The 15,794-nt window shown below is 44.2% G+C and overlaps 1 protein-coding gene across 3 annotated transcripts in view; it reads left to right on the top strand.

The window, feature by feature from the left end:
* Nucleotides 1-549: 549 nt before the first annotated feature.
* ABTB3 (ankyrin repeat and BTB domain containing 3) overlaps nt 550-15,794 on the top strand; it is a 217,745-nt gene continuing 202,500 nt past the window's right edge. For 2 of the 3 annotated variants that reach the window (XM_056517279.1, XM_056517278.1), the window contains exon 1: nt 6,102-7,206. In XM_056517279.1, the coding sequence (XP_056373254.1) occupies nt 6,348-7,206 (859 nt within the window). In that variant the 5' untranslated portion in view covers nt 6,102-6,347. Of the gene's footprint in view, nt 620-6,101; nt 7,207-15,794 lie in introns of those variants that run through there. The other variant, XM_056517283.1, reaches the window with a different exon arrangement.

Raw genomic sequence — 15,794 nt, 5'->3', positions numbered from 1 at the left:
ATGCCGGGGGCTGCACCGAAATTGTGGTTCTTAACCCCTGTGATCATATATCTTATCCCCTATCCTTTGGATAGGGGATAAGATGTATAATGCCAGAATACCCCTTTAGGGTACGTTCACACAGGCGGCTTACCTGCAGAATTTCCGCAGCGTATTTGCTGCGGAAAATCCGCAGCGGATTTTGCTACCATAACCTTCAATGGGTCTGAAGAAAAATCAGCAAATCTGCCTCTATAACGGATTTTCTGCTGACACATTGAAGTCAATGGTAGCAAAATCCGCTGCAGATTTTACGCAGCGGAAAATCCGCAGGTAATCCGCCCGTGTGAATGTACCCTTAAAGTGAATGGAACCAAGTTGTAATACTACCCACAACCTGGGGACAGACGTGGAGCTGTTTTTGAAAGAACTTAGCTCTGTTTTTTTCCCTGGATAACCCTTTTAAGCATGTCCACGCTTAGGGGGAGATTTATCCAAACCTGTCCAGAGGAAAAGTCGCTGAGTTGCCCATAGCAACCAATCAGATCGCTTCTTTCATTTTTCAGAGGCTTTTTCAAAAATGAAAGAAGCGATCTGATTGGTTGCTATGGGCAACTGTACCACTCTTCCCCCTACACAGGTTTCGATAAATCTCCTCCATTGTTGTTTATATTGACAGGCTGACAACTCCATATCTGTCACACAACAGACAAAAGGACAGTGGTCTCCAAACTGTGGACCTCCAGCTGTTGCAAAACTACAACTCCCAGCATGCCCGGACAGCCGTTGGCTGTCCGGGCATGTTGGGAGTTGTAGTTTTGCAACAGCTGGAGGTCCACAGTTTGGAGACCACTGCACTAGGAGCCCCAGACGAATTTGACTTATTGGGGCTCCTTTGTGTTGCACGTTATGCTTTTCTTCATATATGATGGAATATCCAATGAACAGAGCCTTACACTTCTGAGATTTTGCTACAATTACATCCAGTCTACAGCAGTAGTGCATATGTCCGTCCTGTGCTGTCATTTTCCTACAGTGTCCCCTCAGGCCATGTTCACACGGCAGAATTTCCCTGCAGAATTCCGAAGAAGAATTCCGCCGTAATTTACTGCCTATTGATTTCAATGGGATTCTGCAGTCCCATTCTGCCGCAGAAATTCTGCATTCCACAAAAATATGAGACCAGTCTTATAGTTTACGGAATTCTGTGGTCGAAATCCCATTGAAGTCAATGGGGCTTGAATTTCGAGGGACTTATTGTGTTCTGAGAAATTCAAGCTTTGCTGAGCGGAATCTGTGCGGAATTGCGGAAATTCCGCCGTGTTAACATACCCTTATAAGTAAATTGTATCAGGTGTTTAGGTTGGGTGTTTGGCTATGTCAAATACACCGGTCACGAGGGTCATACAGTGGGGGTCTAGCAGCTGTGACTACAATTCATTCACACTACGAAACCCCCTCCGGCATCGACGGTCCCCATAGACGGCAATGTATTCCGCGTGATATTCCAGAGGTAGCTGGAAATCTGTCACATGATCACTCCCGCACTAACCACAGGTACTGACGGATAGTGCGGGGGACGCTGATTCATATGATCCCTACATTGCCCGGATCCGTCCAGCCGTTCGCCCGCAATCTTAGTTTTTCTATATATGCAAATGTGGCTGTAACTGGCACGGGCGGGGTTTTCAGGAGCCTAGTGGCACTGTGACGTCAGCACCACCTGTACACAGCGCCGCTCACTTATGAATATTCATCCCCCCTCTCTCCGGCTCTTCCCGCCGCTTCTAACTGGTCTTCACTGCGCATGTGCCGCTTCCTGACATGCGAAGTGATGACCAGTTAGGAGGGGGGATGAATATTCATAAGTGGGCGGTGCTGTGGACGAGCGGCGCTGATGTCACAGTGCCACTAGGCTCCTGGAAACCCCGCCCGTGCCAGTTACAGCCATATTTGCATATATAGAAAAACTAAGATTGCGGGCGAACGGCCGGACGGATTCGGGCAAGGTAGGGATCATATGAATCAGCGTCCCCCGCACTATCCGTCAGTACCTGTGGTTAGTGCGGGAGTGATCATGTGACAGTTTTCCTTGAAATTCCCTTGTGTGCACTGGAATCCAATTGACTGCAATGGGGAGCTGCTGCACCGGAATTTCCTTGTGAAAATCTGTAGTGTGAACCTGGCCTTATGAAAACCCATGAGCTGACTCTTTCATGCCCTGTACTAATGGAACCCAAATAATGCGTCTAATACAACCAACTCCAATCTGTAGTTTGGGGGTAGGTAGGTAGGCGCACCGGCAGACATACCATATGAGGCTTGTTGGGTAAAGGGATCGCAGCTTTATAGAGTCCATTAGATTAAAATTTACCGGAGCTAATACAGTCCATGACTTACAGTGATTGGGGAATTTTTCGGCATATTGGGGGTCTTCAATGATGAGCTACTGGAGAGGAAGGGCCCCTTTGGCACTGATTGGGCACAACTGGTGCCCACATCATCACCTAAATAAAAGCACTTAGGCTATGTTCACGAGACAGAATTTACTAGGGGAATTCGGCAGAAAAATTCAGTTCGGAAATTCGCATTGCTTACGATAGGATTTTGCTGCACTGTGCACATGGTGGAATTTCTGCAGCGGAACATCTGCGGAAGAAATCCTGATTCTGGCCTGGACTTATTTGCGGGTTTCCCGCTGCGTATATGAAAGACTTTCCGCTGCGCAATTTCCACTGCGGAAAATCCAACGCAGACCCTACTGACTTCAATGGGGCTTGCGGCAGATTTTCTGCAGCAGAAATTACGCAGTGGAAAATCTGCTGCGGACAGACGAGAAGAGCCCGCCCCCTTTCAAATACGCGACTCAATGGGAAGTGACATCACACAATGATGCAAGTTGCAAGATTTTGAGTATTCTTTGTAAACATTGTCCTGTCTCCATATCTGCAGACTATTGCACCTTGTTACACGTGGCGAATTGACCAGTGCCATGTCATTGGCTCCTGTGTTTGGAGTTTAGTAGTTCCTGGCAGCAGGTTATGGATTTGGTCCATGCCGGATTTTACAGGTTATCCGATTGTTGGTGTGGCTGTTGCTTCCCTATACTTCAGTGTTTCCCAACCAGGGTGCCTCCAGGTGTTGCAAAACTACAACTCCCAGCATGCTCGGCTGTCTGGGCATGCTGGGAGTTGTAGTTTTTGCAACACCTGGAGGCACCCTGGTTGGGAAACACTGCTATACTGTGTTAGGGTACGGTCACACGGGCGGATTTATTTGCGGATCTCCCGCTGTGTATTTGAAAGGGGACGGGCTCTTCTCAGCTGTCCGCAGCAGATTCCGCTGCGGAAAATCTGCCGCAGACCCTACTGACTTCAATGGGGCTTTTTCCACAGCGTAAATTCCGCTGCTGAAAATCTGTTGCGGACAGCCGAGAAGAGCCTGCCCCCTTTCAACTTCGCAGCGGGAAACCCGCAAATAAATCCGCCCGTGTGAGCATACCCTTAAAAGGAATCTGTCAGCTGCGTTAGAGCTGTAGACCCCATTGGAAAGGTGTTAGGGTATAGAAGAAAACTGCACCTTTCCTGGCGCTCAGGGTGGTTACCAAACTTATAAAATCACCTTTTTATTTCTCAGCCAAGTGTCATATAGGTGGAGCTAAGCTGCTCAAGTGCCACAGCCTGGCATGCCTTCTCGTCCCCCCTCATCTCCCAGCCCCTTGCTGACTGATATAAAGAACCCTGTATGTCAGTCAAAGATGGGCTAGGAGACGTTCCAGACTGTAGCACTTGAGAAGCTTGGCCCCACCTCCTTGACACTTGGCTAAAAAAAAAAAAAAAAAGATGATTTAATAAGTTTGGCAACCACCGTCAGCTCCGGGAAAGTTACAGTTTGCTTTTATACTTTAATTCAGTGTTTCCCAACCAGGGTGCCTCCAGCTGTTGCAAAACTACAACTCCCAGCATGCTCAGACAGCCAAAGGTATGCTTGGAGTTTTAGTTTTGCAACAGCTGGAGGCACACTGGTTGGGAAACACTGGCCTAACAACTAAACTCTTTGAAGCAAATAGAACTGACATATTGTCATTGCTCAGACATCACTGCACTGTTTGGGGGTGTAGCCTGCACCTGTCTCTTCGGTCTGAGTGTTCTGTACGTTTGTATTCGCCTACAAATGTCCTGCCTGTATGTGGTTTATATGTAACAGTAACAGCAAATGTCTGCTGCGTCCACCAGGGGCACCACTGTCACATGCATCTGCATTCTTTAGAGAAATTTAGGTGTGTGGGAGTACTGTAAGAGGCAACATTTGGGGGCATCATTACTTAGAGGGGAACATTGGGTCAGCAACACTGAGATAGGGGCACTAAGTGGGCAATAAGGGGGCACCAGTACTGGGGGGGCATCAGTGCTGAGAGGGGCAATGAGGGGGCACCAGTTTTAAGAGGGGTATTAAGGGAACAGCAGTACTGAGAGGGAAGGCAAAAGTACGGAGAGGGGGCCATTCAGGGGAAATCAGTACTGAGAGTGGGCAATAACGGGACACCAGTACTCAAAGGGCAGGGGGCATTAAGGTGGCAGCAGTACTGAGAGTGGGCAGTAAGAGGCCACTAGTATTGAGGGGGGCATCAGTGCTGAGAGGGGGAAATAAGGGGGCACCAGTATTGGGGGGGGGGGGGGCATCAGTGCTGAGAGGGGCAATGAGGGGGCACCAGTTTTGAGAAGGGGGCATTAAGGGGACATCAGTACTGGGGGGGGGGGACCAAGGAGGCAGAAGTACTGAGAGGGGAACATTGGGGCAACAATACTGAGATGGGGGCACTAGGTGGCCAATTAGGGGGACACCAGTACTAAGTGGGGGGGGCATCAGTGCGGAGAGGGGCAATAAGGAGGCACCAGTTTTAAGAGGGGCATTATGATTACAGCAGTACTGAGAGGGGAGGCACTAAGGCAAAAGTACAGAGAGGGGGCTGTTCAGGGGAAATCAGTACCGAGAGTAGGCAATAACGAGACCCCAGTTCTTAAAGGGCGGGGGGCATTAAGGTGGCAGCAGTACTCAGAGGGGGTACTGAGAGGGGGCAATAAGAGGGCACTATTATTGAGGGGGGCATCAGTGCTGAGAGGGGGTAATAACGGGACAGCAGTACTGAGAGGGGGCACTAAAGAAGCAATAGTACTCAATGGGAGGAATAAGGGAGCACCAATGCCTAGAGGTGACATAAGGGAACAGCAGTACTAAGAGGGGGCAATAAGGGGACATCAGTATTGAGCGGGGGCATTAAGGAGGCAGCAATACTGAGATAGAGGGCAATAAGGGGCACTAGTATTGGGGAAGGGGGCTTCAGTGCTGAGAGGGGGCAATAAGGTGGCACCAGTACTAATAGGGGGCATTAAGGAGACAGCAGTACTGAGTGGGGGGCACTAAGGGGACAATAGTACTGAGAGGGAGCATTAAGGAGGCACAAGCACTGAGAGGGGGGCATTAAGGGGAAAGCAGTAAAGAAATGAGGACACTAAGGAGGCAAACGTACTGAGAGCAGGTATTAAGGGGGAAGCTAAACAGATGCCCTGGGGCTAATGCCTCTGATGTTTTTAGATCCAAGCAAAGCCACCCTATTGAAATCTGCAACTACTCTCATTCTGCTGCAGCCCTCCCGGGGAGTAGTTCCTCACTATTTCTGCTTTCCTTGTGCGATTACTGGTGGGTCTTCCATTAAGATCTGGGGGCATCGGAGTACAGGCAGCCATTAGTCGGACCCTGGTATAGCTGAAGACGAGTCCTGCAGCCTAGAGACCCACCAGTGCCATTACACACCTGCAACAGGTTGCAGCCTGATATTATTCTAGATATGATTGAGGACAATGCCTGCGTTCTCGTCACGCTGCCCCGTAGACAGCCCCGGAACCTGCATTGTCATGTAAGAAGGCGAGAATGAGAAGAATTCAATCTAATTCCTCCATCTATTGACAAGTCTCTCCCTTACTACCAGGCTGACATTCCAACTCCTGTCACTCGCCCTGTACTGCTCATTCTTCTGCCTCGCTATTGGCCAATGGCGTCTCCCCGTCGGCCTGGGCCCGCCCCGTCACTTGAGCCCAGTCTCTGTGTGTCTACAGCTCGCTTCTTGCTATGATGCAGTGCAGGGCTCAGTGCTGGCTGCAAAGACGCTGGGATAAATAGCAAACCATCACCATCGGACTTTTCAGTGCGTTTCGCCTTTTTCTCGGAGGGAGAAGAATCTTGAGGCTCATCCGTTCCTTGAAGGGGTTAGTCGTCCCTGCGAGTGAGACCCGGAGATAAATATCTGCAGCAGTTGCTCCTTTTTTTTCCCTCCCTTTAGTTTTACTGGTGCAGTATGAAGTGCAGTTATGGCAAGAAGAGGTAAGACAGCTGTGAGGACACTGGAAGATTTGACCCTGGATTCTGGTTATGGTGGCGCTGCTGATTCCATCAGGTCTTCCAACTTGTCCCTGTGTTCCGATTCTCACCCGGTAGCTTATCCCCATGGAGGAAACTGCTGGCTTCTAACTGACTCCATGCACAGTAGACACAACAGCTTTGACACGGTCAATACTGTCCTGGCTGAAGACTCCGAGGTCCTGGACTGCTCAGGACAGTGCTCCAGGCTGCCTGACCTTGAGGAAGTCCCCTGGAGCCTTGAGGAGGTAGATGCTCTTCTGAAGAAAGAGCAGATACTGACTGGTGCCAGCAGAGATGTCCTCTCCAAGCTGTCCACCCTGGTCAGCAGGTCGCTGGTTCGGATTGCCAAAGAGGCTCAGAGACTGAGCCTACGGTTTGCCAAATGCACCAAATACGAGATCCAAAGTGCCATGGAGATAGTATTGGCATGGTCACTATCTTCCAGTTGCACTGCCTCAGCCCTCAGCGCCCTGTCCCTCTACAACATGAGCACCGGGGACCGGCTCAGCCGGGGCAAATCCGTGCGCTGTGGCCTGACTTTTTCCGTCGGAAAGTTCTACCGGTGGATGGTGGACAGCAGGGTGGCCCTCAGGATCCACGAACACTCCGCCATCTACCTGACCGCCTGCATGGAGGCCCTTTTCAAGGAAATCTACAAGAGGGTCCTGGCCATGCCTCGCCCCGAGAAGGAAAACGAGGCACCAAACTTTACGCCGGAATCCCTGGAACAAGCGCTTAACAACGATTCCGAGCTATGGGGTTTACTTCAACCTTTCCAGCACCTTATATGCGGTAAAAATGCTAGTGGTGAGTAGTAGCCAAACCAACTTATGTAACAGCACTAAAATAAGAGTAGCCACCTCATTGATATTCAAGGTGGTCATCCAATGCTTCGCTATAGTGTTCTTCAAGCCAAGCGCAGCATCGGATCTTTTTTTTTGCTATCTTGTATAGGGAACGTTTGGTTACCGGTGATGTGTGCCATTGCTTTTTATTGCCACAACCCAATGGGTGCTCAGATATGATAGAGTGAGACCTTTTTATGCACAGTAGGATCTTTGCTCCCCTCCCACCCATAGGAAAGGATGCCAGAATCCTCCACATCTGCATTGATAACAGGCCACGTCTATGGTGCCAAATACCTGACCTTGGTTGCGTCAATGGACATATGGGTCTAACACCTCCAGTATGTCCCCCAGGTTGGATATATATATATATATACATATTCAGTATTTTTATATTTTTACCCAGTTACACCTGTATAGAGAATCACCCCCCCCCCCCCCCCCCCATGTCCACTAGACTGGTCCCTGGCTTATTGTTTTCTATGGCATTGTCAATGTTCGATCGATGCTGCGTTTTCCTGATCTCTCCTCGGGCTCGCTCACTGGTTTGGACTGGTGGTCTGTGTGGTTGCAGCAGCTCCGGGCTGTTCATTCATACTCAGATGGTAATGCTTTCCCAGCTTGTTTACTCACATTGGCACAGGGAATCCATGCTGCATCAAGGTTCCTCCATCCCTGATGAGCATTGGCGTGCGCCAAGCCTGGTATCTAGACCCGAGCCTGTATTCTGCACACATTCATAGGTGTGTGTCACGTATACAGGGGATGAATGGCATTCTTTATCCAGATGTACTGTACAGCTCTGCTCGGTGTGTTGTCGCCGCTGCTGCTGTGTGTCGCTGGTGTTTGTAATGTTGTTCGATGTGGAACTTGTAGGTGAAGGCATAATGTATTCTGAACACATAGGCACATGTACAGGCTGTAGGGATGGAATGGAGACAGATGTACTAATACACCCAATAGGCATACTGTACATGCAATGGGCATGCACCCCCATACCATGCCTACCTATACACAGGCACAGACTGATGGACACTATATGTCAGTGTTTCCCAACCAGTGTGCCTTCAGCTGTTGCAAAACTACAACTCCCAGCATGCTGGGAGTTGTAGTTTTGCAACTGCTGGAGGCACACTGGTTGGGAAACACTGCTATATGTACACACACACATACTATCTATGTAGAAATACACTCTGTGCACATACAAACATACACTTTATATACACAATCTATACAAACACATGCATATACACATAGACTTACAGTATACCATATATACATACATACATACGCTTCATACACATATGTACACTCTATACACATACATACGCTCTATACACATACATACGCTCTATACACATACGTACACTCTATACACATACATACACTCTATACACATACATACGCTCTATACACATATGTACACTCTATACACATACACTCTATACACATACATACACTCTATACACATACATGCACTCTATACACATACATACACTCGATACACATACATACACTCGATACACATACATACACTCTATACACATACATACGCTTCATACACATACGTACACTCTATACACATACATACACTCTATACACATATGTACACTCTATACACATACATACACTCTATACACATATGTACACTCTATACACATACATACACTCTATACACATATGTACACTCTATACACATACATACGCTTCATACACATACGTACACTCTATACACATACATACACTCTATACACATACATACACTCTATACACATACGTACACTCTTTACACATACATACACTCTATACACATACATACACTCTATACACATATGTACACTCTATACACATACATACACTCTATACACATACATACACTCTATACACATATGTACACTCTATACACATACATACACTCTATACACATATGTACACTCTATACACATACATACGCTTCATACACATACGTACACTCTATACACATACGTACACTCTATACACATACGTACACTCTATACACATACATACACTCTATACACATACATACACTCTATACACATACGTACACTCTATACACATACATACACTCTATACACATACATACACTCTATACACATAAGTACACTCTATACACATACATACACTCTATACACATACATACACTCTATACACATACATACGCTTTATACACATACATACACTCTATACACATACATACACTCTATACACATACATACACTCTATACACATATGTACACTCTATACACAAACATACGCTCTATACACATACATACGCTTTATACACATACATACACTCTATACACATAGATACACTACACATAAGTACACTCTATACACATACATACACTCTATACACATACATACACTCTATACACATATGTACACTCTATACACATACATACACTCTATACACATATGTACACTCTATACACATATGTACACTCTATACACATACGTACACTCTATACACATAAGTACACTCTATACACATACATACACTCTATACACATACATACGCTTTATACACATACATACACTCTATACACATACATACACTCTACACATAAGTACACTCTATACACATACATACACTCTATACACATACGTACACTCTATACACATATGTACACTCTATACACATACATACACTCTATACACATACATACACTCTATACACATATGTACACTCTATACACATACATACACTCTATACACATACATACGCTCTATACACATACATACGCTCTATACACATAAGTACACTCTATACACATACATACGCTTTATACACATACATACACTCGATACACATACATACACTCTATACACATTCATACGCTTCATACACATACGTACACTCTATACACATACATACACTCTATACACATATGTACACTCTATACACATACATACACTCTATACACATACATACACTCTATACACATATGTACACTCTATACACATACATACACTCTATACACATATGTACACTCTATACACATACATACGCTTCATACACATACGTACACTCTATACACATACGTACACTCTATACACATACGTACACTCTATACACATACGTACACTCTATACACATAGATACACTCTACACATAAGTACACTCTATACACATACATACACTCTATACACATACATACACTCTATACACATACATACACTCTATACACATACATACACTCTACACATAAGTACACTCTATACACATACATACACTCTATACACATACATACACTCTATACACATACATACACTCTATACACATACATACACTTTATACACATACATACACTCTATACACATAGATACACTCTACACATAAGTACACTCTATACACATACATACACTCTATACACATACATACACTCTATACACATATGTACACTCTATACACATACATACACTCTATACACATACATACACTCTATACACATATGTACACTCTATACACATATGTACACTCTATACACATACGTACACTCTATACACATAAGTACACTCTATACACATACATACACTCTATACACATACATACGCTTTATACACATACATACACTCTATACACATACATACACTCTACACATAAGTACACTCTATACACATACATACACTCTATACACATATGTACACTCTATACACATACATACACTCTTTACACATACATACACTCTATACACATATGTACACTCTATACACATACATACACTCTATACACATACATACACTCTATACACATACATACGCTCTATACACATACATACGCTCTATACACATAAGTACACTCTATACACATACATACACTCTATACACATACGTACGCTTTATACACTTACATACACTTTATACACATACATACACTTTATATGCACAATCTATACAAACACTTACATGTACACACAGACCTACAGTATACCATGTACACACACACATACACTCTATACACATACATACACTTTATATACACACACTATATACGCACATACACTTTACATACACAATCTATGCACAGACATACATATACACATACACACAGACATACTTTATACCATATATATATACACACACATACACTCTATACTGTACACATGCACATACACACTGTACCATATGTACACACATACACTACACATGCATTTACTATACACACAGACATACACTCTATGCACACACATACATATGAACAGGCGTATGCTATATGCACACACATACACTATGTAGATGTAAACTCTGTATACACTTATGCACGTACACACGTTATACACACTCACATACATACATACACTCTATACACAAACAAACTATATGCACACACACAAATATGCTTTACGTAGATATATACTCTTTGTACATATGCAAAAATACTTATGTATATATGTGTATGTACAGATTATGTATATATGCACACTCTATACATACCCACACACACATGCACATGCAAACAGACATACACTATACCATATATACACACATACATATACTGTACACACAGACACACACTATATGCACACACATACACTCTATATAGATATACATGCACACACACACACACACACATTATACACACTTATACACATACACTCTATACAAACATAGGCATACACTATATTCCTACGCATACATGTAGATAAATACTCTCTACACATAAACATATACGCACATGCATACACAATATGCACCATATGTGTATATATATATACTCTGTGTAGATCCATGCAGACATATCCTCTACACACATACAATCTATACACACATACATAATGCACATACCCACTGACACACACTATATGCGCAAGCAGTTATTAGATATACTGTATATACTAACAGAGTGACAACAATGACATGTACACACCGCTAACCTCTAACACACAACTACACAATGCAAAACTAAATCGGCAACAATAAACCAATCCATCAGCGCAAATAAGTGTTACTTAAATGTAACGAGCAGCACAAAGTCTTATTGATTTGCAGTTGTGTAGCGGCACACACACATAGTCGCTGCAGAACGTGTCCCCATCCGTCACAGCACTGTACTCCGACAACAGCAGACGGTCACGGTACATATAGGCACAGAGCTGTGTGTCATGTCCTTTGCACTGATATATGATATGTGACACATGTATTGATGCTCAGAGCTGTTCTGCGGTGTTGGATTGCAGCGTTCACCGTATGTCATGCTTCTCCACGCCGGGGTGTGCATTGGGCTTCCTTTGCCGCCATATTTAATGACATCATCAGGGGGATGATATCGGGAACCGCAGCTCTAGGAAGAGTATTGTGTATATAGACCAGGTCATCGGAAGGGATGTGGTCAAACTGGTCAAGATGTTATCGCAGGTGTCCATTATGGGATTCAGATCGATCTGTTTTTTGCATAGTAACATATACCACCCTTGTTTTATACTGTACCCTCTTGGGTTACCTACACTGGAATGATTGTGCAAACCCAACAGGGTGGCCATTTATAAGCTGGCCATACACATTAGATGAGAGTAGACCTTATTGATTTTGGTGGCATCAGCCTGCAGACCTCCAATGGCAATGGCAGGCATGGATGGAGGAAAAGGGTTGGGCATGTTTGGCATCAGCATATACTGGAAGAAGACTAAATGGAAGACGCACTCACCGGGCAACTTGCTGAAACGAATAATTTATTTATTCACAGCGTTCTGTACAGGTTAGAGAGACAGGTGCACAGGGAGCTTGAGATCGTAACAGGCAGGGGGCGGCAACTAGTTTCACGTTCGTGGGCACTTCCTCTGGCTCGCGCGCGAGCCAGAGGAAGCGCCCACGTGCGCAAAACTAGTTGCCGCCCCCTCGCACACCCCCTGCCTGTTACCATCTCAAGCTCCCTGTGCACCTGTCTCTCTAACCTGTGCAGAACGCTGTGAATAAATAAATTGTTCGTCTCAGCAAGTTGCTCGGTGAGTGCGTCTTCCATTTCGTCTTCTTCCAGTATATGCTTATGTTGCTTTGGTCTACGGATTACTGCACCACCTTATGAGGAATACCATAGCGCCACTACAGGTGTACACAGTATTTGCCAACATCCAGTCCACCGTTCTTTGCCTTCAGGACTAGCGTTGCTGGACAACATCTTTTTCTTTCCCATTGGGGATCATGTTGGGCATCAACTTTGTCAATTTTTAGTTCCCTTCAGGAGACAGAAGTGTATTTCTACTTCCTATGGTGGATCCAGGTCAGGAAGCCCACTGTTCTTGACAGGGTTACGGTAGAGGGAGGCGAAAGCTTTTTAGATTTTCCACTATTTAGACCCTTCATCTAGGACCCAACAAGTGGTGTGCATAGAAAAAAGGGGCCCCATCGATTTCCTATGGGGTCTCCATTTTCAATATACACCACCGGGTCCATCTTAGATGGAGGAGTAAGATCTCCATAGTTGTCTCCATTAATATGGGCCTCTTATTATCACGTCATGACAGAAGGGTCTTGGGTTTATTTCCCCTTCTTTTCCCTGATTTACCATTGGTCAATATCTCCCCCATTAATATACTGACAATGCAGTTCCCTGGAGAGAGGCGTTCTTTCATAGTTTCATACCAATATTAAAAGGTATGGGACCAACTAGAGCGGGGCCCCCTCTCTCCAAGGGCCCCAAAGGAGCTGCGTGGTCTGCCACTATGATACGGAAGCCCTTGACCCAACGCCAGTTCTACAAGGATGTATGGTTTCACTGGTGGTGTTGTAGATGGAGTTCTTTTAAAGGGGTACTCCATTGGAAAATAATTTTTTTTTTCTTTAAATCAACTAGTGGCAGAAAGTTAAACGGATTTGTAACTTACTTTTATTTAAAAATCTTAATCCTTCCAGTACATATCAGCTGCTGAATGCTTCACAGGAAGTTATTTTCTTTTTGAATTTCATTTCTCCCTGACCACAGTGCTCTCTGCTGACACCTCTGTCCATTTCAGGAAGTGTCCAGAGCAGGATAGGTTTGGTCAGTTCCTGACACAGACAGAGGTGTCAGCAGAGAGCACTGTGGTCAGACTGGAAAGAACTATACAACTTCCTCTGGAGTATACAGCAGCTGATAAGTACTGCAAGGATTAATATTTTTAAATAGAAGTTATTTAAAAATCTGTTTAACTTTCTGGCACCAGTTGATTAAAAAAAAAAAAAAAAAAAAAATGGTTTTCCACTAGAGTACCCCTTTAAACTACCCTAAGGAAAGCTTTTGTTTCAACAGAACCAAATATTAAGGTATAATTTTTGTGGGTTAGGGTTGGGGATAGAGATGAGCGAACTTACAGTGAATTCGATTCGTCACAAACTTCTCGGCTCGGCAGTTGATGACTTATCCTGCATAAATTAGTTCAGCTTTCAGGTGCTCCCGTGGGCTGGAAAAGGTGGATACAGTCCTAGGAGAATCTTTCCTAGGACTGTATCCACCTTTTCCAGCCCATTGAACTAATTTATGCAGGATAAGTCATCAACTGCCGAGCCGAGAAGTTTGTGACGAATCGAATTTACTGTAAGTTCGCTCATCTCTAGTTGGGGACTGTAATACATACTAATCGTTATATTGTTAGGAAAATGTTATCACTAACCCTTGTTTATGGTGCCCCCTTTACCCAACACCTGCTACACCAACCTTTACACTATATAGTTGTATTATTATAAATGTTATCCACCTTACATTGTGGCCTTGTGGTTACTGAAACATATTTAAAGGGGTACTCCAGTGGAAAACAAATGTTTTCACATTTACAGGTGCCAGAAAGTTAAACAGATTTGCAAATAACTTCTATTTAAAAATGTTAATCCTTCCAGTACTTATCAGCTGCCGTATACTACAGAGAAAGGTGTGTAGTTCTTTCCAGTCTGACCACAGTGCTCTCTGCTGCCACCTCTGTCCATATCAGGAACTTTTCAGAGTTTGAGCAAATCTCAACAGCAAACCTCTCCTGCTCCGGACAATTCTTTAAACATGGACAGAGGTGTCAGCTGAGAGCACTGTGGTCAGACTGGAAAGAACCACACAACTTCCTCAAGAACATATAGCAGCTGATAAGTACTGGAAGGATTCATATATATATATATTTTTTTAATAGAAGTGATTTACAAATCTGTTTCACTTTCTGGCACCAGTAAATTAAAAAATGTATTTTCCACCGGAGTACCCCTTTAATGTACTGCATGTACCTCCCACCGACTCGTGTTTGCAGCTAATCTGTATTCAGCATACGTTCGCAGTGTTGTTTCTATATGTCTAACACTACGGGTACTGTACACTTTGCTAATTTGCGGAGGCGAGATATCATACATCATTCAATTACTGGTATACTGTGTTGATGCCTCCTTCGCAGGTTGTCACTATATAGTGCAGGATAAGTCTTCGAGTAACGCCCCTACTTCTTGTCAACCTGCGTTGCTATTATTTACTATACATCGCTATTGTAGGACGTGCCAGAAAGTTAAACAGATTTGTAAATGACTTCTATTAAAAAAATATTTGTCCTTCCAGTACTTATTAGCAGCTGTAGGCTACAA

This window comes from Hyla sarda, chromosome 4, assembly GCF_029499605.1.
Source record: "Hyla sarda isolate aHylSar1 chromosome 4, aHylSar1.hap1, whole genome shotgun sequence".
In the NCBI taxonomy this organism is placed as follows: Eukaryota; Metazoa; Chordata; class Amphibia; order Anura; family Hylidae; genus Hyla; species Hyla sarda.
This window is presented reverse-complemented; position numbering and strand designations above follow the sequence as displayed.